Source organism: Bipolaris sorokiniana, assembly GCF_000338995.1.
Source record: "Bipolaris sorokiniana ND90Pr unplaced genomic scaffold COCSAscaffold_16, whole genome shotgun sequence".
Taxonomy (NCBI): Eukaryota; Fungi; Ascomycota; class Dothideomycetes; order Pleosporales; family Pleosporaceae; genus Bipolaris; species Bipolaris sorokiniana.
The window spans coordinates 26,181-52,281 of record NW_006911910.1 but is presented as its reverse complement, the minus strand read 5'-3'; the positions used below and the strand labels follow the sequence as shown (position 1 = coordinate 52,281).

The following is a 26,101-nucleotide window of genomic DNA, read 5'->3' as shown; positions in this document are numbered from 1 at the left end:
GGATGAAAAAACTGCCTCATTTTTGCAGTTACCCTCTCATTGTATGCACGGTAACTTGGGAAATTATTGTCATTTCCGATTTCCAAACCACTCCAAAACCCAACGTAAGATAAAATACAAACACTATGTTCTCTACTCGTCATCGCTCTCTTCCTCATCATCTTCCATGTCCACATCGTCATCGCTCAGTCCCTCAATATCAACCTCCTCTTCATCCTCACTCGCCTCCTCCTCATCGTCATCCTCAAACACCTCGCCATTCTTCTTGCCCTCCATCTCAGCCTCCTTCCTCTTCTTATCATCTGTCTTGCGCGCATCATCCAGCATCCTGTGCTTCTGCTCTCTGGTCTTCCTTTGGCCTGCGACAAAGGCGCCTAGAGGAGTCTTCTCCCATTCTACATCCTTCAGGAAACCCTCAACACCGGCGCGGTTGTTGGGCGCAAACTCGACCTTGTTGCGCTTCTCTTCGACCCAACGCGAGTTTGCCTCGAGCTTTTGGACAAGAAGGGCCAGCATAGACGAGACCTTGTTGTTCTTGTTTCCGCCGCTCTTCTTAGTCATGGCCTTGACCCACCGCTTGAGCATGACGATGACAGGGAGTGCGAGTTCGGGGAAAGCGATGTTCTTAGTCCAGAGGACGAAGAACTCGGAAAGAAGCTCTGTGACTTGCTCGCCAATGCCATCTTGGTAGACGCGTGTGCGTAGGTAAGCCTTTGTCGCGCGGATGCTGACGTTGAAATCGAGCGACTTGAGAGTGCTGGGTTTCGGGGGTTTCTTCATTTCGGCCGAGTTTAGGACTTCCACAAGGGCGGGTGCAAGAGGAATGTAGGTCGAAGTTGCTTGAGAGATGCGAAGAAGGGAACGCACAAGTTGGAACCGAAGAGGGAAGTATTGCGATGTGGGGATGAGACGCATGGCTCCGAGCGTGACTTGGACGACGGGATAGATGAGCGGTCGTAGCGGTGATGCTTTTCCAGCCTCGGCTTCCCGAAGAGACTCGCAGTGCATCGAGACTACACGGGACCAGAAGTCTAGTGAATGGATGTACTGCCAGTTGTATACTGTCTTGTAAGAGTCTTTCGTCTTGTTTGTGATACTGGTCCGGAGATGTATGGCAAGTTGGCGGATGAAGCCAAAGCCAGTTGTGTATCCTACTGTTGGGTCGATACCCCAGAGTTCAGATGCAGTGTTCTTCATAAGATTGATGCCCTGTACGTTATGGACTGTAGTGTTTCTTGCGCCCTTGACAAGGCCTTGGTATGTTTGCTTCAAGACAGCCTCACGGATGCTTGGGTCGGCAATGACCAACAAGCGTCGCAACACAAGAAAGGCTGATACTCGGGTGCCGTCGTTGTTAGAGCTGTCAGCCCATACAGCGGCAACTGAGCGTGTGACCTCGCGAATGATCTTCTTGAACGAGAGAACGTAGGGAAGGAGGCTCGACAAGGAATCTAGGGTCATCTTCAACGTTTTCGCATCGGCCAGGTTCTCAAGCAGGTGGTGCATCGAGACGGTATGCGACTTGAGAAGGGGCGTAAGAGTGCGGAACTTTTTGGTATCGGTAGGAACGCGACTATTTTTGTTAACGATGGTTGTAAAGCACTGTAGTAGTATACTTACATTTTGCCGCCAGCACTCTCCTTGACAGGCAGATGATGTTGGAGGACCTTGGGGACGAGCTGAAGAGTAGTCACTTGGACCTGATGATATACTGCGAGCTGTTAGCGTTACCATGTTTTCAAGACACGGTCAACATACCATCGGGATCTGTTATCGAGTACTTGTACGACTTTCCACTGTCCTCATCGTTCATGTGTGCAGCAGAGCGGAATGCAAGAACAACTTCCTTCATGGCGCGCAAAGAGTGCTTGGACTCCATTGAAGCTTTCCATTTCTGAACAGTCTTGAGTGTAAGGTCGTTGCCTGTCGTCTCTGCCTCGTCGGACTTGTGTTTTTTCCGTGGCGTGGCCTCATCTTCACTGGCAGAGAGAGCGTCAATCTCAGCGAGGTCGGCGTCTTCGGCAAAGTCTAAAAGTTCGGCGTCGTTTTCCTTGAGGTATTTGTAGAACTCGGGGTCCTTTTCTGCCAGCCCAGCGAGCTGTTCCTTGTGGGTGTCCATGTCGTCGCCTGACTCGCTGTCTGATCCCGACTCGTCAGCGGCGCCAGATGCCTCTGCCATGTCCTCATCGGAGCCCTCTGAGACATCCTCGTCGACGGGTGTACGCTTTCGCTTGCCAGTCTTTGGCTTGGTCTTCTTCTTGCTCATCTCTGGGATCTGGAAGCCGCCCTCGAAGAATTGGTCCATGGACATCTCGCCCAGCTTGTCATCATTTGCCCCGTTCGTCTTGAGCCTCTTAGCAGCTGCTTCCTCTTCGACATCATCCGCGCGCGCATTGTCTCTGGCCTTGCGCTCTTTCTTCTTGGCGTCCATCTGCTTGCGCTGCTTGATCTTGGCGACATCTTTGCGGCGCTTGATGGTGTCGCCGAGCTTGTCCTTTTGGAACTTCTTGGTCGCCTTGGAGACGGGCATCTCGGCGGAATTGGGGGGTTTCGGTGGTGGGGGAGGTATTGCTGGCCAGACGTGCAGCTGGTGGTTGAAAAACTTGGGCGCTCGAAAAAGTTCCCAGCGCTAAGGGACCCTGCAACCACTAGCGCTTCCCCACGCCATGCACGCTTGACCAGGCCGCCGCCGACGCAACTTGGGCCTGGCACCTACACCATGAGTACGACGACTATTACACCTACAACTACGACTGTGTATACTTGACCTCCACCGCCATGTACAACAGCAGGCCCCTCGCATATGCGCCTACGCCTTATATTCCGCGCTCTAATTTGGCCGCGACCATCAATCTCGACGAGGTATGACGCGCCTCGGTCCCACCATGCCTTGCGCTGGTTACTAAATGGCTGCCTAGGAAGTCAAGCTCTCAACAACAAACGCGGAGCGCGACTTGAACGATTCTCTTGCCGAAATCTACAGCATCATCATCACTCTGGATGCCGTCGAGAAGGCCTACCTCAAGGACTCGATTGCCGAAGCCGACTACACCGAGACATGCAGCCGGTTAATGAAGCAGTACAAATCGAATCTCGCCAATGAGACGGTTGCACGAGCATTCGGTGATCTGGATCAGTTCGCCAGGGAGTGGCATGTATGTAAACGAGGCTGACGAGTACCTGTGCCGCGCTAACAGCACACCAGATGGAGTGTCCAAGGGCCGTCGAGCGATTGCGCGTCGGCATACCCGCTACCGTCGAACAAGGCTCATCGAGACCAGCTCAGCAAGGCGATTTTGGCGATGCGACACTTGTAGTCAATGCGACCGAGACGTTTATTACTCTGCTGGACGCTATTAAGATTGGACTCGTGGAGAAGGACACACTACATCCTCTTCTTGTTGAAATCATACAAGCAGTCAACAAGGTGACTGACGTCGACTTTGAAAACAAGGGCAAGATTGTCCAGTGGCTGATTACGCTGAACCAAATGCGCGCAGCCGACAAGCTGAACGACGAACAGGCGCGCGAGTTCCAGTTTGACATGGACCAGGCGTATTACGGCTTCAAGAGCACACTGAAGAAAGCATGAGAACGTCTTGGATGCGTGTTCCTGGCTTGGAGAAACCCATCATTGGTACTGTAAGCTCCTAGCCCCGCACGGGCCCGCTGGACTTGGGTGAGTACCGAGTATCGCACCCCGCTCGCCGATATTGCGACCGCGCCTCCGCCATAGTCAATTCAAAATGTCCATGCTACATGGTATGGATAGCGCCTATCATTTGTATGACTGGGTGCTAAAGTCTCCGTGCAGTCCTCGACCTTCCTCAAATCTACACCAAGCCCTCTGCTGAGGCCCTTCTCGATACCCTCAAACTTCTCACAACTGCCCCACCATCATGGGAGGAGCCTGGAGAATCGAAGCGCAAAGACGGACAAGCGCCGGCAGTCACAGTCAGTCCAGAAGGTGTCACAGGGTACCTCACGAGCATCATTGGCAGTGACCTACGGTGGATAGAGGGTGAAGAATTGAAGGAGCAGATCTGGGACCAAGCCAGCGCAAGGCTCAGCGAGCGCTCTGGACGGTCTGCCATGGGCGCAATGTCACGTTCATTTCACATTCCCACCTCCTCCGACGCTTTCAACCTCAGTATCCATGAACCGACTATGACTGGCGACGACCTGGGTCTGAAAACTTGGGCAGCCTCGTATCTCCTCGCGAAACGCCTCAGCTCGTTCGATCTGGTCCCCAAGGATACACAAAGTAGATTACAAGTCCTTGAACTTGGTTCGGGAACTGGGCTGGTTGGACTCGCCATGGCAGGCCTGGGTGCAGACGTCGTGCTGACAGACCTGCCCAGCATCTGCCCAAACCTTAAATACAACATACTTCAGAATGACGATGTGGTTAGCGGGAACAATGGAAGTGCTCGCGCAGCCGTGCTTGATTGGACTGAGCCTCAGGTCTGCGAGCCGCTACAGGACGACGGTGAGGCCGTGCCCGCAAAGTTTCCAGTAATCCTGGCTGCAGATTCGCTGTACTCTGCAGATCATCCCCGCATGCTGGTAGACGCGATTGCGGTTTGGCTTTCGCAGGATAGCGAGGCCAAGGTCATTGTGGAGTTTCCCTACAGAGATGCATATCTGCCGCAGATTGAAGACTTTCGCCGTCGGATGCTTGAGATTGGGCTGCAGATAGTGGATGAAGGTGAAGAGAAAGGATATGACGACTGGGGCGCGTCCAGGGCGAGCGGTGACCCAGACGACGGTGCGCTCGTGACATGTTGGTGGGCATGTTGGACGAGGAAAGGCTCAAGTGGTAAAAGGCCACCAGTCAATGGCTAAAGTTGGGCAGATTATCCTTTGGAAGATATGGCCACGCGATGCCTCGGCTTTTTGGCAGGGCCCCCCACGGACCACATACGTGGGGTTTTGTCTGGTCATTCGCATACTCGCGGCGGCGCACAGCAAGCAACCCTCGGAGCAACGCCGAGATGTTCAGACGGAACGGTCCAAGAAGAGTGATGCATGCGCCGGGTAATTAGTCCGGGTAATTAAAACGCTTCCAGACTCGAGCCTTTGGTCAACAGCCTTCTTGCTAACCTGGGCGGGATAGCTCGCTGCGAAGCTGTAGCTCGGGGGTCCACCCTTTGCATCGTCATTACATAGCACTTACCTGCGCGTGAGTTCTGAAAGATCATTCTTGCTTCTTCTTCTTTTCTCCCTCTCTTTGTAGATATTGAATTGAATCAATACAAACAATCACATTCATATCTTGCACATTACTCACAATGGCCACACAAACCGCTTCCCAAAAGGTACTTTACATTGCCCCGCCATAACCCCGCCATGCGCAACGCGACACGACAACATCGCGGCCAACATTCATAGCGGAGGAGCAGAAGATGACTGACACTTTGCTAGAACCCCTCTTTCGTTCTCCAAGAACCATTCAAAGTCACATATGAAGATCGGCCAATTCCTGAACTCCCATCACCATACGACGTTATTGTGCGGCCGCGATGGACTGGTATATGCGGTTCCGACGTGCACTACTGGGTCGAGGGACGCATCGGTCACTTTGTAGTTGAGAAGCCCATGGTGCTCGGCCACGAGTCTGCTGGTATCGTACACAAGGTCGGCGATAAAGTCAAGGGCCTGAAAGTCGGAGATGAAGTCGCCATGGAGCCTGGTGTGCCCTGCCGTCGCTGCGTGCGCTGCAAAGAGGGAAAGTACAACCTCTGCCCAGACATGGCATTCGCAGCAACACCCCCATACGACGGTACCCTCGCACGGTACTACACTCTTCCAGAAGACTACTGCTACAAGCTGCCCGGAAACATGAGCATGGAGGAGGGCGCGTTGATTGAGCCCACCGCCGTCGCTGTCCACATTACCCGCCAAGCAGCCATCAAGCCTGGTGACTCTGTTGTCGTATTCGGTGCCGGTCCCGTCGGTCTTCTCTGCTGTGCCGTCGCAAAGGCATACGGCGCAAAGAAGATTGTGACGGTTGACATCAACGACGAGCGTCTGGACTTTGCCCTCAACTACGCTGCCAACGCCAGTTTCAAGAGCGAGCGCGTAAGCGCAGAGGAGAATGCCAGGAACATGATCAAGCAGTGTGAATTGGGACCTGGTGCTGATGTTATTATCGATGCGTCTGGTGCAGAGCCTTGCATTCAGACTGCCATTCATGCTCTGCGCATGGGCGGAACATATGTTCAGGTACGTTTTTTTTTCAACTGGTGTTTGTTTATCTTCAAACTTGCTAACAAAATTTCTCAACAGGGCGGTATGGGCAAACCAGACATCACCTTTCCCATTGTAGCAATGTGCACAAAGGAACTCAACGTCAAGGGCTCCTTCCGCTACGGTCCCGGTGACTACCAGACTGCGATTGATCTTGTGGCTACCGGCCGTATCTCAGTCAAGGAGCTCATCACTGGCAAAGTCAAGTTTGAGGATGCAGAGAATGCGTTCAAGGATGTCAAGGGCGGCAAGGGCATCAAGATTTTGATCGAGGGTCCTGCCGAGTAGGTTTTATCTGGTGTATTAGAGGGTTTGTCTTGCGGTGTTATTGTTGTTTTGAGGGCGAAGAAGAGTAGATTTATGTCTCGTCACAATTTTTTCTTTTTTATCTCCCTGCAGCGAAGTAGATGCTGTTGTTTTTCTGGACGTTGATATGAAAATGAAGTAGTGTCTAGTAGTAAAATATGCCCGAGAAAAAAACAACGGCCATGTCATAGTCTATATTTTCAATTTTTTTTCTTGGAAGTGAAGCTAGATGTATATGTTTTTTCTTCCCTTCTAGAACACATCCTAACCATGAAACTTAATCTCTATGCTTTTCCCTTCTCGAAGTAATTTCTTGGTTTCCACACAGAAAAAAAAATAATGATAAAGAAATCAAGTATTTTTTTGCTTTTCTCTTCTTCTCTTTACAAAATTCTTACTACTTACTTCCACACTTTCCATCGTCTCCCCCCCAATTCTTCCCCACCCCAGCCATCCCACTGAAGCGCAAGACGTATGACCCCATCCTAGCCTACCCCCCCATTAACCCACGTGCAAGTGGAGTATTCCTCCCCCCCCCCCCCAAAAAAAAGGAAAAAAAATACAAAAAAGGGGAAAAAATACAAGGGAGGGAGAAAAGTGACGTGGGTGCATGTGTGGCTGTGGCTGAGTGTGTGGACATGGGAAGCCTGAAACACGACGTGTGTCACGCACATTCCTTTAGCACGTCAGTTTGATGGGTCGAGTAAAGACAGAGAAAGAGGGATTTTTATGCAGACATTGTATTGTTGAATTGATGCTGCCGTTTTTCTTTATGCAAGCGATACCCTTTTTTTTTGTTGACGTGCAGGTTTTTATGGGGGTTAAACTATGTTGCGTTTTTGTTGCTTGCGCGCGGTGTTTTCTGGGTGAGGAACAATGGCCATAGAGGCAAAGAGGTACACATACGCAGGCACGTTTATAATGTTGATATATTTTATTCTTGATTCTCTTGTATTTTTTTTTAAAAAAAACTTGATTGTGTAGATCGCGAGAAGGAATTCAGAATGGAGGCCCTCCCGCAAAAAAACGGGGGGTTGAATGCTTGACTTGAATACATGATCGTCATGACGATGACTATGGAGAAATCATTCGCGCATGCTATATGCCTTTCTCCCTCGCAACAAAAAAAAGTAACACGCGATATTTGGTATGATAAGAATGCGCCGGATTTGCCTTTCCCACGCTGCGGCTTTCTGCGGCCGGCGGGGAGATGAGAAAAAAAATATAGTTTAGTCGCTAAATCAAGAGTGTCTGCCAGAGATGTCGGGTTGCAAAAATGCGGAAAAAGGTACAGTCGTCTACATGGACAATGGGTACATGATTCATAAATCCCGGGTTGAAATGGGTGTGATGAAGCGAAATTGGGGGTTGTATGTGCTGAGATTATTCTGTCTGTGTACTGTGGACAAACTATACGCCTATTTTACGCGCAGTAGAGCCGCGCTTAGGTAGGGTCCATGGTTCGGGACAGACAATCTTGGAGAATGTTAGTATCATAGCAAGATAGAAGGAGAAAATATCATGTGCAACGTACCTCGCCTTCGCTGTATGCCCAAAAGTAAGCAAACATGCCGACAATGTAGTACAGGCCAGAGTTTGTGCCTTGGTAGATGAGGAGAGCACACAGGGCGCTGATCGGGTAGACGATGAGGCGTGCTTCGATTGAACGATGCAGGCCCGTACCAGCGAGCAACGGTAGGGGCCATTCCCAGGCGAGACCAATAACACCGAGAACTACATTGAGGACTTGCAGGACGGGAATGGGCTTGATAGCCCCATCGAGATTCTTGGTGAGGAAATCCCAGAAGATCTTGGGCCAGAAGAAGCAGTGGAATCCAGCGGCTATTTGGTCTATGGTGGTAAAGTTAGTAACGATGATGGTAGTGTGGGGAATGCAATGTACGGGAATTGGACTTACAGGCAGCAGCGGTGAGGATGACGAGACGCGCCCAGTGGTTCTTGATTAACTTGCCCATTGTGCAGAAATTATAAAGAAGGGATACGAGCAGTAAACCGAGCCCGCGGTCGTTTGAGAAAGAAAGTTAAATGATAAGAAGCGAAAAGAAGGGGGAGAGAAACAAAGAAAGAAAGTAAGCAGAAATGTCCCTTCGACTACCAGTAGCCTCGTTGACAGATGAGCAGCGGACGTGGGACGGAGGGGCAGGGCGGAGTTTGTTATAGGCAATGCGTCGGGTGCAACGGCGGTTCAGTAGAGGCTCAAAGCGGTAAGGCGTGGTTGAAGACAGGCACCGATGAGCAGAGTGGATAGATATTGCGCAAGTGCTATAGAGGGCTGAGGCGTAGGCGAGTCTCAGGCGTGTTAGGTGTTCAGGCAGCGTGGTGTTGCCGTTGAGCTTCGCGACGTGAGGTGTATCAGTATACCGGGAGCGACAGCGGGAATCGACCCCAATTGTAAAGACAATTATGCGCCATTCGGATCCTGGTTGTTTTTGGCTGGGCAGTGACTGGGGTGGGGTGAAATGGTGCAGGTCAATTGTGTAGGCGCTTGACCCGCACGGCTGCCATGGAGGGCGTGTATGGTGAAGGTCATTGGCTGTCTGCACGAGATGGACGAGCGTGCTTGGCCCCGCTGCAGCCACAGCGGCCGTGCGCCGGATGCACGTCTACCCTATCACATCCCAGCTTCAGCCGCTTGGCTTCTGCTGCTAACCCCTCGCCCTGCGCTAGACGGTGAAAAAGGCGAGAAAAGAGTGCCTCTTCACGCTCACGTGCCTGTGATTGATGGCGACAGCACCATGTCACCGACCACCAAATGCAAATCAGAGCACGATATACGCATCCCAGTACTGTCGGCTATCTCTATTCCTACATGACGCCTCCACATGCTTTCGCCTACTCTACTAGTCTCCGTGCTGCCGATAGTCTCCACGCCACCGGATTGTTCTTGTTCTCTCTCTCGCTCTCTCTCTGACCCATGACTATGACTATGACCATGGCCATCCATGTGCGGCTTGGGAATTCTCCGTCATTCATCCAGATGCGGCACGGCCATGGCTTACTCCTAGCCAGCGGATGCCTGAGTCCCGGTTTCTCCTCTGTGCCTCAGGATAGTGCACGGCGGGGCGCATGACGATCCGCGGCCTTACTGCATGGAAAACAACATTGAAGGCTGCTCCTGGGTCCTCAGGTACGCTCATCAAACAACATCATACGACAACGTTTACTTCACAGGCCTGTTCATCCTGTCAATGCCGTCGAGACAAAACAAAGTGGTTCGATACTCGTTCTGTATCAGTTCGCAGGAGCAGGCAAGCTTCTCTCCAACCTGGTTGTCGGAGGATTGCGTAGCCACCAGCCAGCGTTAAAGTGCTGATCGATTGGGGCTCAGCGAGCCGAACGAGATCTTGGGGTAGAACAATGGCCTGACTTTGTTTTCGAGCGGCGTGGTAGGATCATGCAGAGAGCAGTGGGTGTTGTCGCCGTTGAATTTGCGATTCTCTTGCATGGTAGTATATTAAAGTTGATTATGTATACAAATGCCTCTATTAGTACAGAATACTAGTGTACACTAGTGATGAACACCGCCACATCACCAGCCACAGCCACAATTCGCACCTATCGATCCAAGCCACAGCGGCAACTCTGTGAATGAGCCCGCACTCAATCCATTCCCATTCCCATTCCCCTCCCATCAGCACCCCCAGCCATGATTCTGCATCGCCCGAGCTATTGATTTCTCAGCCCAATCGCCCAGAGCACTCCTCGTCTTCTTGGCCGTCTTTTGCATCTGCACACCGCTCCCGTCGTCACACAAACCAAGACATGACTAAAGAGTGCCAACGATGTGCACTCGCTCAAAGGCCCACTGTGGATAGGGCCGGCAATTGGCACTTCTCCGTCCATCCAGCCGGAGGCAACGGCCACAGACCAAAATAGCGACCACATCTTGTACTCGTGCAGCTAGACACTATGCACTAGCGGGCGTAAACTCTGTGGGGGTACCTGAGCGCTTGCAGACTGCCCGCCATTGGCCGCCTGCTCCACGCCGAGCCTCTCCACCGATATCCAGTGCTACCAACCACGATCGAGAAGTGCCTCTGAGTACAACTCGGCGGCTCACACGCCAGGACAGCCACGACGGGCTCACACCATGCTCTTGTTCTGTTCCGCCGTATCCATTCTGTGTATTAGTGGGGAGGGAGGGCCACCCTAGTTTAGGAGTAGAGCCGCCACCTGAGAACAAGACCCATCTCAAACACTTGTCCCTCACCGTCTGCCCATTGCCAACGCCCATGAGATTGCATCCTAGCCATTTGCATATAACGACTTTAACATAGCAAACGACAGCGCTGGCCGATTCATAGCCCGTTTTCTCCATTTTACTCACAACACGCCTTCCAACGCCTACCGTTTCACCACGACCTCGCGTATCAAAATACCCGATCCGTCAGATAGTGTTCCCCCCAGCCCCCAGTCCACTCGTAAATCCGCCCACGCCGGACCAAAATCCTCCCAAACAATACCGCGACACAACGAGTGCGCCTGCCAGATTGACGCCGAGATTGACGTGTTGGAATTTTGCGACTTTGGTGCACCTAGTCGCAACCCGGTGGCTGCCTCTCTCCATCCATTGTCCATCACCAAAACCTGAACCCCTCAAACAAAGGCCAAAGCGAAACATTGCTCACATCGCTGCATACCGCTAGCTATCATACATAAACGGTGTCGTGCATTACCCCCGAGACGGCGAGCCGTTGTTAAGCCCCGAATTTCTCCCCTAAAGACCAAGGAAAAAATGGTTTTGTGCCTGGCGCTTCAGGTCTGAGACGCTCTTCACACACTAGGCGCTCGCGCATAGCTGCGAACCCCTCCACTACGCTCAACTCCTCAAATCTACGCCTTAGGCTTAGTAGGCATTGGCGCCTCCGCAACTACCTTGCATCGCTTCCCTTCCTGGCCATTTGGACAGTTATCGAGCTTAGCCCAGCTGGTTATACCAGAGGCCTACCAGGACATCGGCCTGAGCCACATCCGTACCGAACCAGGCCCTGTCAGTTTCAGCACAGCGTGCCGCTCTACCCACTCCTGCGCGGCTCCTCACGACTCGCACACTGATCTGCGTCGGTGAGCTCGGCTTGTTCCTGGGCTAGACATTCTAATACCCTTGGTTCCCAGCCAGTCTTGGGGTCGTCCTCCACCTCCACCTCCACCCCTCTTCCTCGCACACCACTCCGCCCGTCCCGGGACACCGACATTCTTTTCTTTATTTCGTATCTGGCTGGCCGGGTCGAACTTCGACTGGATCGTATTGCTTTTCTGGTTGAGGTTCGCTTTTTACTACGCGTACACTCTTTAATCTTTCATAATCACCGTTGAACGGACCGTCGCAACAACCACCACCACCATCGCCTTGCAGCAACCGCCACCATGTCTGGAGGAGGAGTCTCATGGTCGCGGCTCTTTACGCCGTCGAAACTCGCCTTTCATTTCTTCTTCTGGGGCTTTCATTTTGCCATCTTCGCCATAGGATGGTACGTACAATCCCATCAACTCTAGTTACACATGTCTGACATAGCCACAGGTGGAAGCAAGCCGGCGATGCACGTCTAGCACCTCTCAACGCTCTTCAGTTTTCCGTCTGGATATCCCGAGGTGCAGGTCTAGTTCTCTCAGTTGACACCATGGTTATCGTTATGCCCATGTGCCGAAACATCCTCCGATGGCTGCGACCCAAGGCGCGCTTTATGCCTCTGGATGAATCCATGTGGTTCCACCGACAAGTCGCCTATGCTATGCTGTTCTTCACCATCCTCCACGTGGTAGCGCATTATGTCAAGTGAGTAGCGCCCAGCGGTAATCCATACGTCTAAGCTAACAAGAGTAGTTTCTTCAACGTCGAGCGTGTGCAAGTGCGACCCCAAATCGCTCTTCAGATTCACTACGCAGAGGCTGGTGGTATCACGGGACACATTATGCTTCTTTGCATGCTGCTGATGTACACCACGGCCCACCACAGGATCCGCCAACAATCATTCGAGACCTTCTGGTATACCCACCACCTGTTTATTCCGTTTTTGCTCGGCATGTACACACACGCGACCAGCTGCTTCGTCCGTGACACAGCCCCAGCATGGTCTCCTTTTGATCACGACAACTTCTGGACCCATTGTATTGGCTACGAGGGTTGGCGATGGGAGCTTGTTGGCGGCGGCTTATACCTCTTTGACCGCCTCTACCGTGAGATCCGCTGTAGGCGCGAGACTAAGATTGTTAAGGTCGTCCGCCACCCGTACGATGCTGTTGAGATCCAGTTCACCAAGCCCAGCATGAAGTACAAGCCCGGACAGTGGCTGTTCCTGAACTGCCCGGAAGTCAGCTACTACCAGTGGCATCCATTTACCATTACTTCTTGCCCCAACGATCCTTATATCTCGGTCCACGTCCGCCAGGTCGGTGACTTTACTCGTGCGCTCGCCGATGCGCTTGGTGCCGGTCAGTCGCAATCCAAGCTGTACGACGAGCTGGACCCCATGGGCATGTACGAAATTGCTCTGCAGCACGGCCAAAAGATGCCTGCCCTCCGTATAGATGGACCCTACGGAGCTCCTGCTGAGGATGTCTTCGAGAACGAAGTCGCTGTCCTCATTGGTACTGGTATTGGTGTCACACCTTGGGCCTCGATTCTCAAGTCCATCTACCACCTCCGCCTGAGCCCCAACCCACCCAAGCGTCTCCGCCGGGTCGAATTCATCTGGGTCTGCAAAGACACGTCCTCCTTTGAGTGGTTCCAAACGCTTCTCTCCTCTCTCGAGGCACAGTCTCTTGGTGGCGCAGATGGCGACCAATTCTTGCGCATCCACACTTACCTCACCCAAAAGATGGATGCCAATACGGCGCAAAACATTGTCCTCAACTCTGTGGGCACAGACAAGGATCCTCTTACCGAACTCAAGTCGCGTACCAACTTTGGTCGTCCCGACTTCCAGCGCTTGCTCTGCGGTATGCGCGACGGTATCCTGGACCGCACTTACATGAACGGTCTCGAGAGCACGCTACGCACAGAGGTGGGAGTCTACTTCTGTGGGCCTAATATCGCTGCTCGGGACATCAAGAAGGCGTGTAAGCAAGCGACTTGCCAGGAAGTCGACTTCAAGTTCTGGAAGGAGCATTTCTAGATGTGTTTTGAAAAATCTAGTTGGGTGCTTGAGAAAGTGGGATTCTTTTTTCGCGATACTAAAACCATCTTGGTTCAAGGCGTGTATTTGACTATTGTTCTTGCCCATGTTATGATCATAGCCCCCCCGTTGGAAGAGGTAGCAACCCACGGGTGCACCTGTTTTTATTTTTCCTTTTTCTTTTCTGTCGATTTAACTCCATATCCATCTACAAATGCAAACCCAGAAGACTTATTTTACTTCACTACACTTCACACATGCATATGTTTGGCTTTGTGCGAAAATCTCGATTGAAGAATCAGTGTAGTATAGATCAACATTTTTGTTCCATGTGCGCGAGTCATCCTATCTTCCATCGAACCATTGTCGAACGACATTTGAACCTGTCAGTCATGTCAATCACGTCGAGTGCGCAGGGAGACAGACTCCGGGCCCGTCGGCGCTCGTTCGGCACATCTGGTTTCCGAAAGCTTGCGCATTGACGAGGGTGTGCCTAAGGAACAGCAGTTGTGCTTGGCCTGGCTTGTCAGGCCATGGGAAGGCTTGGTATCCCAGGCAGACGAGCGGGATAAGGTGAGAGGGGGTTCTTGGCGGTGTATGGCAGGATGCTATTACATGTGTATAGTACTGGGAACTGGGATTGCAGAGAGCTACTGTGGAGGTATATGTGACGGCGCTGTGCCTACGCGTTGTGACATGATGGGACACAGGATGGCTCTGCGTCGAGATGCGCATACAGTGCAGAGGGCAGTATGGGCTGATTGTGCCTCTGGCCATGAGTAGGCCGAAAAGATGTTGTAGTCGCAGGTCACATATACGCAGGTGAGATTCTGTGGTAGTATGTATGCGGCGCAACAACCAACGCAGTCCATGTGTCATTACTTACTAGCAACCCCAGACTTGTTGTTCTATGTCAAGTCACGCGCCCAGATCTTCACTCGACTCGGTCACCGGCCGACCACACACACTCGGCTCAAGGCCGAGGCAATGCCCCGACCAGCCGCCTGCTCAACACCACGGCTGAAGTATCGTGAAATCTGTCTTTGTCGCTGGCGCGCTGCAGGATACATTACCAGAAACGGTACTAGCTCCAACCCCACCACCCCATGCAAGCTTTCGCTGTCCGGCCCCCAAGACACTGACTCGGCTGGCTCCAAACGGCCAATTGCGGACTTTGTCGGGTTCCCATTCGTGGAAGTAATCCGTTCAACCGCGGTCCTGTTGTCAGTGGGGTCGTGGCCGCGACCGTTTAGGAGAGATTGTCACAACCACGCGTGCTGGCTGCCCCGCACCAATGATGGGCAGGCGGGACAACCACAGGTTAAAGACCATGGCAAGGCGAGACGGGCAGAAAGAATTGGGGACCTAGACCGTCGGGCCCAGCTGATCTGCTTCGCTGTGTACTTGTCCCTCCCTCCATCTTTCCTTCTTCCTTCTTCACTTCACTATATACCCAGGCTATTCTGCTTCTTCTTCCTTTTCATATTCTCAACCCCAAAAAGCAGAAGATGAGTGTTACCGAGATCAAGGCCTCAAAGGCAAACATTGGTGTTTACACCAACCCCGCCCACGATCTATGGGTTGCAGAGGCAGAGCCAAGTCTGGAGGAGGTGCAAAGAGGCGGAGATCTGAAGCCTGGTGAGGTTCTGTTGAATGTCAAGAGCACTGGTATCTGCGGTAGTGACATTCATTTCTGGCATGCTGTACGTTCTTTCTTAGTTCCCCCGGTCGACCTGCTGCTGCTCAGGACTTGTTGTCAAAAATTGCAACAAAAATCTCGTTTCAACAAAACACTTACTCATTTTGTATACAGGGTTGCATCGGTCCCATGATTGTTGAAGACACACATGTCTTGGGCCACGAATCTGCAGGCACAGTCATGGCCTGCCACCCCTCAGTGACACACCTCAAGCCCGGCGACCGCGTAGCCATCGAACCCAACATCATCTGCGGCGAATGTGAGCCCTGCCTTACGGGCCGCTACAACGGCTGCGAGCGTGTTCTCTTCCTGTCCACCCCGCCCGTCACCGGCCTGCTGCGCCGCTATCTCAAGCACCCAGCCATGTGGTGCCACAAGCTTCCCGACAGCATGAGCTTCGAAGATGGCGCCATGCTCGAGCCCCTCAGCGTCGCCCTCGCAGGCATGGACCGCGCCAACGTCCGCCTCGGCGACCCCGTCATCGTATGCGGTGCGGGACCCATCGGCCTCGTCACTCTCCTCTGCTGTCAAGCCGCGGGCGCCACCCCACTCGTCATCACAGATATCGACCAAGGACGCCTCAATTTCGCCAAAGAGCTTGTCCCCAACGTCCTCACCCACAAGGTCGAATTCAGCCACACCCCCGAAGACTTCCAAGCCGCCATCCTCAAGCTCACCGAGGGCGTCGAGCCCTCGCACGCCATGGAATGCACTGGCGTCGAAAGCTCCATCAACAGCGCCATCCAAACCGTCAAGTTCGGCGGCAAAGTCTTCGTCATTGGCGTCGGCAAAAACGAAATCAAAATCCCCTTCATGCGCCTTAGCACCCGCGAGGTCGACCTCCAGTTCCAGTACCGCTACTGCAATACGTGGCCCAAGGCTATCCGGTTGTACAAGAGCGGTGTTATTGATCTGAAGAAGCTGGTTACGCATCGATTTAAGCTGGAGGATGCGGTCGAGGCGTTTAAGACGGCGGCGGACCCCAAGACGGGCTGTATTAAGGTGCAGATTCAGAGCTTGGATTAGGTGTGATATACCCATGTGGGTGGACTGGCGTATTTAGTTTATATCATTTTCTTTATGGCATGTAGATTAGGGGGCTAGTTCCTCTTTGTAGGCATGTGGTTTCCGCATGGGCATTCCCGCGGCTTTTTTGTTTGGTTCTTGGTTGGTAGGAATGACGAAGGGAAATGAATTAAGATATTTGCATTGATGTTTATGTTCTTGTGAGGTGGTATCCGTGAGCGTTTTCTGATATCTTCCGTTGTGCGGTGATTATGTGTGTAATTCGATTTTGTAGTATATATTGCTACTATCAAATATTATGTTGTTGATAGCATTATCAGATATATCATAGCACGATACAAGACAGAGCCAAAATCCAATCGCTGAGTTGTATCGAGTGAAAAAGGTAGTCTATCTTCTCTGAGAAAAAATCTCCATACATATTCGTGCTCTGGTCACGTGATACCGCACCACAACATGTTCGTGGAACATGATACTTTTATAATCGTCCTTGTTTGTTCCTAGTTTTCAAATTTGAATCTAGGGCCTATGCAGTTATTCCCTTTAATGCACTATCAATACCTTCATAGTACATCAATTGCATTTTGTTGTTTATTATTTTTTCCTATGGGCTCTGGCGGCAGTGCTTTCTAGCTGCTTGAGATACTGTTATTCGTCACATAGCTAGGCGCTATTCGATGATAGGGATTCCCAAAATCTCAGCTCAGCTGTGGCTGATGAGATTGGATATTCTCAGAGCTAATTGGATCGATTTTCTTCTTCTACGATACGCCACTAGGATCAATTGTGATATACAACTAAAGCTAAAATTACCAAATACTAAATCTAGCCAGCACATGTGACAGTTTGTAACATCATTCGCGCTATTATCGTCCAGTACAGATATCCCTGAGCCACATCGGAAAAAAAATTTCACCATCGCTCACATGTGCTGTTGACGCACTCCGATCCTATCGTTCCTACATTTGGGTCCTCCGCAGTATCCATCACCGTTCTTACGTCACAAACTCAATGACCTATATTTCTTTATGCGCCATGCATTTGAAAAATTTAGCTCCCGCATCTTACATCCGCTAAGATGGAATGTCCGATTCTCGAGACCGCAGCGGTCCAACGCCTCGAACAAGGATACGCGGTCCTTGCATCGATGTCATTCTGCGCAAGCGCCCGCTGCGGTACCAACATTAACATGAATCGACAGCATTTCCTTACATATTGTGGCGACTCTGGGTAAAGCGACGCTTGTTTTGTTAAAAAAGGGGGTCGTGTCGAGTTTCCTTCTGCACTGCTTCTGGAAATGAGGAAACTGGATGCGATTGGTGTGTAAGACAAGGTAAGGGTTATGGGACTGGTGTTGGATCTTAGGCATTAATATTAGTATCTCAGACGGGATGTTAGGGCTGTGAGTGATATAGTGCAGTAGAGGGTGCAATATGAAGATTGAGGAGATGCAAAGGCATACACTGGCACTATCCGTGGTGCTTTCTCCCTTGATAGCCGTGAATCGTTTTAATACTTGTTCCTCGCTACTGTATGCTTCTTCTTTGTTGGATATCAAAGCGAGATGGGTAGTATGACTCGCACCCTGTCCATACGGCCAAGCACTCGTGACCCGGGTTGCTGTATTTGCGTAGTGTGGGTCACAATAAAAAACGTTTGGACGGGCGAGCGTACGATCATCATTGCGGTAATGAAGTGGAGAAACTAGCGGGTGGATGAACAGTAAATCGAAGATTGCTCATCTAAGCCTGAATGAAAGGGCAACTGGCTCTAGAAGGTATATGGAATGACATATATTCACCTGTCTGCATCCAACATAGCGTGAATACGTACAACGGTTGTTATAGATGTCTAGCCTAACAACTCTAACATAGGTAATAATTTTCTAGTTGTAAGAGCGAAAATCGCCTAGTTCAATCCTACTACCAAAATCTGTGCAACTAGCAATCTAGTCTCCATCTTCGCACATGAACCACAGATCGGAGAACCCAAAGAACAGGCCCATCAGTGCTCATGCGCAGCATAATATCCACTTTTATTTTTCTCGCCCCACAAATTCCATATGTAGGGACTGATTTCGTGCCTGGCCATAGACGTAGCAACTACCCTTTACTTTTCCTCCATATCCGTGCTGATAAACGTCACCGAACCTCCTACGCGTCCAGTTTGCACGCTGCCTGATTGACGACATGTCTGTACTACAATAGCAGTACATCAAAATCTTTTGCACTATACCTCGATGCATACGCAGCATTGCTTTGTTGACACTGCCGCGCAAACTATCGGATGCCGTTCTTGCATAGGTGGAAGACTCATCTGAAAATCGAACGACATCGACAACTGCCGGAAATCCCGCAGCTCAGATGACCACACTATAGATTTAATAAGAGCACATTACCTGCATGGGTCAGCTCCCGCGGTTCCGCTTACAAGGTGAGGTGGAGAGAGGAGGTGTATATCGGCCCGTCTTAACTTGGGTGTCGAGAGAATGGGCAAAGTACGACGCGTACAACAACACCATCAACTGCTAAGGTCTGGACGTTGTGCAGTCGTAAAGCAGCTGCTATTTACCTCACTCTAGCATGGACATATCCACTCTCTTTCTACTTCAGTATATGCACCTCGGCACTTTCTAGCAGAGAAAAAAAGGCGAACCCCATGCATTTCTCCAGATGACAGCACGACGCAGCCTGCATGCACAGCAAGCACAGCAAGTACCATAGCCACCCTAACTCGGAGCTACCCGTCCCTATGTATTAGTGTCTAATAAACTACGCGTCGTCATACACGTATAGAAAATTCGAGTTATACAGCATGGCCCTACCTCCCCCCAATCTTGCTGACCGGGCCGGTGCGTAGTAAGCACGTATTAGTGGCATTTAAGTAGACCAGAAATTTGGTAGTATAGTACTACAACCCAGAAAGCCGCTAGAAAGATATCTGGGGATATACGAGTATCCCTTGGCAGGAATGAATGGGACAAAATTTCGGCCCACGAGGGCAGAGCTTGGATACCAAGCTGCATGCGGTACCGCACCAAATTCAGGAAAGCAAAGGAAACATGTACCCGAACCACTCTTGGTTGCCGAGGGAGAGATAGAGTTTGTTAAGGACAGGGCTGGGATTTGCTGACACGGATTCGGATCGGCTGGTCTGAAGCTACTACCATTTCTTCTTTGCGGGTGGAGCGGACGGAAGATCTAATGACGGTGGGGTTGGAGGGTATATGTGACTTTTCTAGCCGAGAGGACGTAGGAGGTCATGTTGCTGACGGCAAGAATATGCGAGAGAGTCTGGTTTCTTGGGCTGAGAGTCGTTTTTTTCGATATCGATATTCCACGCCCGTATGTTGAGACACGTTCGTATTCAGAATGAGAAGTTAATGCATGTGAATGTGTGGAGTGTTGAAGTAAGGGCAGAAGTAGTTGCATCCTCTTCAGGCTTCTTTTTTTTTCCAGAATGCTATCCCTGTTGTGGAAGACGGGGGGCAGGAACGGTGCTTCAGAGAAAGGGAATCGGCGATTTAGGGAGGAGAAATGGCAATTGTAAACCCTACTTTCGTCGTCAAAGTACACAGTAAGCATTACACCGCTCAGGATAGCTGTGGAGGCAGCGAATCAGCTGTGAAAGTAGCGTCAGCATGCAGTATCGAAACGTGTGAGTGGAGAAAAAAATAACATACATGCAGGGTGCTTGCAAGCTATCCATAGCCTCACTTCATGGTATATGTAGTATAGGGGACGGACTTGGAGTCTTGAAGTGCCATGTCGGCCCGGAAGAGATGTATCAAAACAAGTAGATGCCCAGTGGCGAGTAGATCAGTATATGTGGTTTGATTGTGGCGAGCAACGTCTGTAAATTGCCAAAAGGGTCACTCTACAGGAACTTTGATTGGAAAGGGAATTCAGGGGAAATGTTGGTGGGATGACAATATTCAAACTTTTTGGCGTGCAGGTGCCGGCTACTAACCCAGTCGCCCCTCGAGCTAGGGCTTCAAATACGATATAGTCTTTTCTCCTCTAAAAGGTATCCTGAAATCTTACATGACACATGAAACGCTCCTGCATGGTTGTGATGAACGATATGATTAGGAGAAATTGAACTATAGAAAAGAGTTGGCGAGCTGCTCGAAGTACTTTCTAGCGGCACTTAAGGGAACATTCGCGCCCTTGGAACGTTCCTTGTCGGTAAGCTGTCTCTCGAGATGCTTTTCCAAAACCTCAATTGTAGTGTCTTCATGAGGCTGGTTTACGATCTGCAGATTCATACTGTCATTATCCGCTTCGCGACCGCCAACGACGATGATGTGATTGTATTTCTTTCCTCTTGCTTCTGCAATTTTCTTGCCAAGAGGGCGATCACTTGTGTCGATATCAACAGGAATGTGAATGGTTGATAGAGGTAGTGGCTTTGGTGATAATGATGACGCTTTGGATGTGTCTTGTGAATTCAAGCCCGACAGCACTGATTGGATGCGCGAGACATGTTCGAGAACCTCGGGGTTAGAGTTCAATGATAGTACTATAGCCGGTCGAGGAGAAAGCCAAAAGGGATATTTTCCCGCATAGTGCTCAATGAGCAGGGCCATGAAGCGCTCAACTGATCCGTAAATAGCACGGTGGATGATCACAGGGCGGCGAAATGCCGTGTCAAGGCCCTTATCCATAGAACTCTGTAAACATGCCTCCAGCTCTTCGGGTGACGCTTGGTATTGTAGATCGAAGCGTTGCGGTAGTTGAAAGTCAAGCTGAATGGTAGCTGTTTGGTGCTCTTTGCCGTTTGAATCCTTCAGGACTATATCAATCTTGGGGCCATAGAATGCTCCATCTCCTTCGTTGATAGCCCATTCACTGCCGATATTGTTCAGCGCAGTTGTCAATTGCTCCTCTGCGCGGTCCCATTCTTCAATAGTGCCAATGAAGCTATCCTTTGGTCTAGTGGATAGAAGCAACTTGTATGGTCCTAGTCCAAACGTGTTGTATACCATGCCTACAAACTTGAGCGTTTGCTCAATTTCTGCCAGGATCTGATCAGTACGGCAGAAGATGTGCGCGTCATCCTGGTGGAATCGCCGGACCCTCGTCAGGCCCGTCAATGCGCCTGAGATTTCGTTCCGATGCAATGCACTGAAATCAGCAAATCTAACTGGCAGATCACGGTAACTCTTGATCTCGTCTCTGAACAACAAGCAATGGCCTGGACAGTTCATTGGCTTCAGTCCAAACTCGCCATCCTCTCCACCATCAGCTTCAGGTATTTGAGCAGTCGTTCCCCTCCCTTGGACGCTGAACATGTCTTCGGCATAGTTTTCCCAATGCCCAGACTTTTCCCAAAGCGACTTCTTGTATATTATGGGCGTGATGACCTCTTGGAAGCCAAACTGTGGGTATTGCGCGCGTAGGAAGGACTGCAGCTTCTGAAAGACATAGGCGCCATTGGGAAGAATGAGCGGCGAACCAGGACTATATGGCGAAGTTATGAAGAGGTTATGCGTTTGCGCGAGTGTCCGGTGGTCTGTAGGAGGGGTAGGAGGGGTAGTGGTTGTTGCGTTGAGTCGCGCACTGGCGGGGTCTTCATATGAGACAGCTACCGTGTGCTGCAATTGCTGCCGCGCAGCACACGAGCAGCTCCTCGCAACGAGACGTCCATGTTGGCTCCATATCCGAGTGTTTATTTTTTTCCGTTTTACAGCTTGCAGCACGAATGGAAGCTGGCGCAATGGTGGCATTGCAAAGTCTTGAGCCGTCGAGTGCATTGACATGAAAGTCAAGATGCACTTTCTAGGCTAGCGGGGCTTGGCGTAGCCTAGCCCAAACAAAACATAGCACAATGACGTGGACGCGTTGGAGGGATAGACAACACCATCCCCCACTTATATACATACATGCATACATACATACACACACACATACATAGACTGCGTACTCTAGTAATAACATAACAGGTAATGCGCCATGATTCTTGTCTCAGCCATGTACTGATAGTGAAAGAGTGGACATTTCCGCGACACACACAAAGGCATGCAAGTTGCACCCGACACCTGATTGGCCCCGCATCACGTCACGCCTCTAACAGTGGCGACCTATTCCCCCAGCCCCCCTGCAACCAGAGTACATTCACGTCCAGTGAACGTTGAATCGTCACTGTGACATTGCTTGCCCAGTTCTTACATCTCGTCCTGCGCTGCTTTCTTGGTTTAACCTTAGCTCTGTATCCACTTGACGTCAACTTCTCCATCACATACCATGAGCGCGCGCACCAGGCGCCTAGATCGCAGCCTGGGAAGTAGTTGGGGCAACGCCGATTATACATCTGACGAAGGCGGCTCTACTCCTTCAGCGAGTGACGCCGCTAGTGACGAGGAACTAGAAGCTTCAGACAAAGAGGTCGTGCAAGAGCCTGTCTCGGACTCCATTGTTACTCCCAGGCCCAAGCGCCATCATCTCAGTCATTCGACGCCCACGGCGCAGTCACAGGATACCCAAGACAGGAAGCAAGGAAGCCGTACAAAGGCTAGCCAGTCCCAGAGGATAGGCCCCGATACCACTACTCCTAGACCCTTCCAGAGAGATCAAAGATCGCATACACGGGACTCTTCTGGGCCCAGCCTCATCATGCCCTCCATGGAAAGCTCAGGTTATGATGGATCGCCTGTTCAAAAATCGCAACCACGAAATCGAACCAGAAATACGCAACAGAGCACTTCATCAAATTCACGCCGTACGCCTCGCAGGTCCTCCACACAGGGGTCAACTGATGCCCATCGTCGGCAACCAAGGCAGAAACAGGAAGAATTGAGCCCATGGCACTATGTTAATCTCTTTTGGGAAAATGTGGGTGCTCCCATCTTTACTCACTTCTTAGACATCTTCTCCTACGCTGTTAGACACTTCATCAAGCCTTTTCTGGGTGTTGTCTTAGGTGTAGGTATCTTGGTATTTGGGATTCAGCTGGCATCCGGTATGCTTCGCTCTACAATTTCAAACGCCGTTATGGGTCCTGTGTGCGCCCTACCAGGTTCCTCCTACCTCGTCCCTGCTTGCGCTACCGCAGATTCATTTGCTGGAAACCAAGCCGACTTTGAAGAGCTTATCAATGTCCAAGGCAAGTTTGAGGATATTCTTGATGCATCAAAAGACACATCGGCGCTGCCTGCGACAATCAAGAACTCTGAGCTCGCCATCCGCGATCTGCGCATCCTAGTCAAACATTCGCGTCTGCCTAGTCGAAAAGCGCTAGAAAACGAATTCGAATACTTTATCCAAACGGCAAACGAGGCGTCTGTCGACTTATCACGCTACAACAGCCGAATAGGTGCTGCGATGGACCGCGTCATCGCAACTAACACCTGGACTATGAACGTGCTCTCGGGCATCTCAGAGCAAGACGCCTCTGTTGGAGCTGTTGGAAAGCTAATCCGCCAAATGACGGGCGCATTTGTCGCGCCACCGCCTTCACTTCAAGAACGCATCTTCGACCAATACGTGCTGCACGTGAGCAAGAACAAGGACGAAATCACACGGCTAATTGAAACCGCCCAAGCGCTTCTCCTCGTCCTCAACAATCTCGAGGAGCGCCTGACAACCATCTTCGACATTGCCACCACTGACGACCAGTCCATTACCCGCTCCCAGGAAGAACTCCTGTCCTCGCTCTGGACAAAACTCGGTGGTAACCGTGGCAACGTCAAAGCAAACAAGCGATCGCTCACCCTCCTCTCGAACATCAGCGCCTACCGCCAAAAGGCTGTCGTGCATGTTTCCGAAACGCTACTCAAGCTCCAAGAAATTCAAGCTGGACTAGAAAATCTGCGTGAGGGCGTTGCGGCGCCTGAGATGCTGGGTTACAAGAGTGGAATTCCTGTGCAGGTGCATATTGATACTATTGGTAAAGGGGTCGAGAGGCTGCAGGTTAGCCGAGGAGAGCAGTTGAGAGCTGAGGGGGATACATATAGGAGACTTATGCGGGGCAGTGAGGATGGGGATGGAAGGAGGGAGTTGCCTGGGCCGACTGTTGTGGTGAGGGCGAGGTAGCGGGATTGTGCCTTGTAGCAATCTTTTTCTTTTTGATTAGAGTGCGTTGTTGATTGGCTGTTCTATGTTACAAGCGTTGATGGGCCTCTCATTACCCTACTAGATTTTTTTCTCATATGGCAGCAATTCCTAGATACCCTTCTTTTACTTTTGGCCCCTCATACATTCGACTGCAAGAAACATCTCTCACTCTAATACATCTGCACCTCAACCAAACACCTCCTCACCCCGCCCTCTCCCAATCCCTCAAACTCGAGTTCACTTGCCACACAGCCCCGCTGACTACACTCCTCCCTGAAGCCATCGACACTACCTCCAACGCCAAAATACACCCGCTTGGCCGCCACGAGCGTCTTGCCCATCTTGACACGCCCCATGAGCGCCACAATGGCATCGGCAAACGCCGTCAGCGACGAAGGACTGTATATAGTCTCTGAGCCAAGGATAAAAGTGTTAAGATCAGGCGACGAAGGAATGAGCGGTAGTAAAGCGGACGTCGGAGCCCATGAACCCGAGAGAAAAGTCAGTGTAATGCCGGTGTTCTGCAGGCAAGCTTTGAACGCCTGAAGCAGCGCAGGTGTGATGTATAAATCCGCGTGTTCCTCTTCACAACCAGTAGGCTGATCTGAAGACAAAGTTTCATCCCATAGCAGCGGGTTCGGCGTGTCTTCAGCGAATAACTGCGCACTCTCTTCTTGACTCAGTGTTGCAGCCCATGCCAATACGAGATTCGGCAGCGTAACGCACCGCAGGACATCAGCATTATAATCTGTTAGAGTAAAATATATCCCCAATCCTTCTCTTATCGCGTATTGGAACAACAGCAAAGAGGGAAGTGCACTTCCGCATCCCATTTCAATCACGTGGCCCACACGCACCAGGTCGTCGAGATCTTTCCGTGGTCCCCGGTCCAGCAGGAAGCGCACGAGGTCCAGACTGCATTCCCATGTCTTGTAGCCGCCTTCGTAGACGTTTTGCTGCAGGTCACTGGACTCGAGGCCGGAGAGGGGCGACGCGGTTGTGCCGTCGTCTTCGGCCATGAGTTGCAGACGCACATCGAAGAGTTCGCGGCGGGGGAGGTGTACGGTGGTGCCTTTGGGGGAGGTGAGGGAGACTGTGGAAAAGGATATCTTGTCGGGGAGGGTGGAGAGCTAGGGGAGGTGGTTTTTAGTAGGTTGAATTATTTGTAACATTTGGGGAAATAATGATGGAAGAATCAAGAATATTGAATAGCACAACTTTGCTGACTCTTGCATCCATTCTTGAATCAAGAAATGAAACCAATGCTAACCTACCATTTCATCCAAGTCATGAGTTCGAGCTGCAATGGGCGGCGGCACATTACTTTCCACAGTACCAGTTTGCTGCCCACTCTGCTCCTGCACATCATTCGGATCCTCTTCTATGTCATCGCCTGAAAAGCCAAAACTAAACGCCATTGCTGATGGATGCGCCGATACTTTTGATAGTCGAATTGAGTTTAGTGTTCGGAGAGGGCCAGGTGCGTTGGACCCAGCAAGTGGGTTGGCGGGGTGCAGAAAGCATGTGAAAGATAATTTTGGGCTTATCGATAAGACATTGGCTCGTGCACGGGTGAATGTCAAATTGAGTGCATACCCATACATAACTCGCCCAATGGTACCTTTCGTTGT

At 51.0% G+C, this 26,101-nt stretch overlaps 9 protein-coding genes across 9 annotated transcripts; 5 read left to right on the top strand and 4 right to left on the bottom strand.

Annotated features, from left to right (window-relative positions):
• Positions 1 to 12: 12 nt before the first annotated feature.
• Positions 13 to 2,585, bottom strand: COCSADRAFT_40708 (uncharacterized protein). The gene is made up of 3 exons (XM_007706275.1): positions 1,759 to 2,585; positions 1,621 to 1,711; positions 13 to 1,573 (listed from the first exon to the last, which is right to left on the bottom strand). The coding sequence occupies exons 1-3, from the start codon at positions 2,528 to 2,530 to the stop codon at positions 133 to 135; spliced, it is 2,304 nt and encodes a 767-aa protein (XP_007704465.1). The 5' UTR covers positions 2,531 to 2,585; the 3' UTR covers positions 13 to 132.
• Positions 2,586 to 2,778: 193 nt separating this feature from the next.
• COCSADRAFT_30309 (uncharacterized protein) lies at positions 2,779 to 4,845 on the top strand (the record flags this gene model as incomplete). The annotated part of the gene is made up of 4 exons (XM_007706259.1): positions 2,779 to 2,862; positions 2,919 to 3,155; positions 3,206 to 3,555; positions 3,804 to 4,845. The coding sequence occupies 4 exons, from the start codon at positions 2,779 to 2,781 to the stop codon at positions 4,843 to 4,845; spliced, it is 1,713 nt and encodes a 570-aa protein (XP_007704449.1).
• Positions 4,846 to 5,068: 223 nt separating this feature from the next.
• Positions 5,069 to 6,545, top strand: COCSADRAFT_250797 (uncharacterized protein). Its single transcript, XM_007706366.1, has 3 exons — positions 5,069 to 5,318; positions 5,425 to 6,225; positions 6,289 to 6,545. The coding sequence occupies exons 1-3, from the start codon at positions 5,292 to 5,294 to the stop codon at positions 6,535 to 6,537; spliced, it is 1,077 nt and encodes a 358-aa protein (XP_007704556.1). The 5' UTR covers positions 5,069 to 5,291; the 3' UTR covers positions 6,538 to 6,545.
• Positions 6,546 to 7,501: 956 nt separating this feature from the next.
• Positions 7,502 to 9,005, bottom strand: COCSADRAFT_126742 (uncharacterized protein). The gene is made up of 3 exons (XM_007706365.1): positions 8,474 to 9,005; positions 8,090 to 8,406; positions 7,502 to 8,031 (listed from the first exon to the last, which is right to left on the bottom strand). The coding sequence occupies exons 1-3, from the start codon at positions 8,529 to 8,531 to the stop codon at positions 7,966 to 7,968; spliced, it is 441 nt and encodes a 146-aa protein (XP_007704555.1). The 5' UTR covers positions 8,532 to 9,005; the 3' UTR covers positions 7,502 to 7,965.
• A 2,938-nt stretch (positions 9,006 to 11,943) lies between these two features.
• On the top strand, positions 11,944 to 13,691 carry COCSADRAFT_164412 (uncharacterized protein; the record flags this gene model as incomplete). Its single annotated transcript, XM_007706364.1, has 3 exons — positions 11,944 to 12,047; positions 12,098 to 12,352; positions 12,401 to 13,691. 3 exons carry the CDS (start codon positions 11,944 to 11,946, stop codon positions 13,689 to 13,691), a joined length of 1,650 nt encoding a protein of 549 aa, XP_007704554.1.
• Positions 13,692 to 14,975: 1,284 nt separating this feature from the next.
• Positions 14,976 to 16,661, top strand: COCSADRAFT_151785 (uncharacterized protein). Its single transcript, XM_007706363.1, has 2 exons — positions 14,976 to 15,394; positions 15,505 to 16,661. Exons 1-2 carry the CDS (start codon positions 15,200 to 15,202, stop codon positions 16,414 to 16,416), a joined length of 1,107 nt encoding a protein of 368 aa, XP_007704553.1. The 5' UTR covers positions 14,976 to 15,199; the 3' UTR covers positions 16,417 to 16,661.
• Positions 16,662 to 20,518: 3,857 nt separating this feature from the next.
• Positions 20,519 to 22,144, bottom strand: COCSADRAFT_175366 (uncharacterized protein; the record flags this gene model as incomplete). The annotated part of the gene is made up of 1 exon (XM_007706362.1): positions 20,519 to 22,144. One exon carries the CDS (start codon positions 22,142 to 22,144, stop codon positions 20,519 to 20,521), a length of 1,626 nt encoding a protein of 541 aa, XP_007704552.1.
• Positions 22,145 to 22,550: 406 nt separating this feature from the next.
• COCSADRAFT_250745 (uncharacterized protein) lies at positions 22,551 to 24,679 on the top strand. The gene has a single exon (XM_007706361.1). The coding sequence runs from the start codon at positions 22,662 to 22,664 to the stop codon at positions 24,447 to 24,449; it is 1,788 nt and encodes a 595-aa protein (XP_007704551.1). The 5' UTR covers positions 22,551 to 22,661; the 3' UTR covers positions 24,450 to 24,679.
• On the bottom strand, positions 24,641 to 25,888 carry COCSADRAFT_30302 (uncharacterized protein; the record flags this gene model as incomplete). Its single annotated transcript, XM_007706258.1, has 2 exons — positions 24,641 to 25,600; positions 25,745 to 25,888. The coding sequence occupies 2 exons, from the start codon at positions 25,886 to 25,888 to the stop codon at positions 24,641 to 24,643; spliced, it is 1,104 nt and encodes a 367-aa protein (XP_007704448.1).
• Between the last annotated feature and the right edge of the window lie 213 nt (positions 25,889 to 26,101).

What these genes read in the sequence shown, in the direction of transcription:
- COCSADRAFT_40708 (XM_007706275.1), bottom strand. Translation starts at nt 2,530, where the DNA reads ATGCCCGTCTCCAAGGCGACCAAGAAGTTCCAAAAGGACAAGCTCGGC. An exon ending in CTCGATAACAGATCCCGATG is followed by an intron (nt 1,712 to 1,758) that starts GTATGTTGACCG and finishes AACAGCTCGCAG; the next exon opens with TATATCATCAGGTCCAAGTG. An exon ending in GAGAGTGCTGGCGGCAAAAT is followed by an intron (nt 1,574 to 1,620) that starts GTAAGTATACTA and finishes TAACAAAAATAG; the next exon opens with TCGCGTTCCTACCGATACCA.
- COCSADRAFT_250797 (XM_007706366.1), top strand. Translation starts at nt 5,292, where the DNA reads ATGGCCACACAAACCGCTTCCCAAAAG. An exon ending in CACAAACCGCTTCCCAAAAG is followed by an intron (nt 5,319 to 5,424) that starts GTACTTTACATT and finishes ACACTTTGCTAG; the next exon opens with AACCCCTCTTTCGTTCTCCA. An exon ending in TGGGCGGAACATATGTTCAG is followed by an intron (nt 6,226 to 6,288) that starts GTACGTTTTTTT and finishes ATTTCTCAACAG; the next exon opens with GGCGGTATGGGCAAACCAGA.
- COCSADRAFT_126742 (XM_007706365.1), bottom strand. Translation starts at nt 8,531, where the DNA reads ATGGGCAAGTTAATCAAGAACCACTGGGCGCGTCTCGTCATCCTCACC. An exon ending in CATCCTCACCGCTGCTGCCT is followed by an intron (nt 8,407 to 8,473) that starts GTAAGTCCAATT and finishes TTACCACCATAG; the next exon opens with ACCAAATAGCCGCTGGATTC. An exon ending in GGGCATACAGCGAAGGCGAG is followed by an intron (nt 8,032 to 8,089) that starts GTACGTTGCACA and finishes ACATTCTCCAAG; the next exon opens with ATTGTCTGTCCCGAACCATG.
- COCSADRAFT_151785 (XM_007706363.1), top strand. Translation starts at nt 15,200, where the DNA reads ATGAGTGTTACCGAGATCAAGGCCTCAAAGGCAAACATTGGTGTTTAC. An exon ending in ACATTCATTTCTGGCATGCT is followed by an intron (nt 15,395 to 15,504) that starts GTACGTTCTTTC and finishes TTTTGTATACAG; the next exon opens with GGTTGCATCGGTCCCATGAT.
- COCSADRAFT_250745 (XM_007706361.1), top strand. Translation starts at nt 22,662, where the DNA reads ATGAGCGCGCGCACCAGGCGCCTAGATCGCAGCCTGGGAAGTAGTTGG.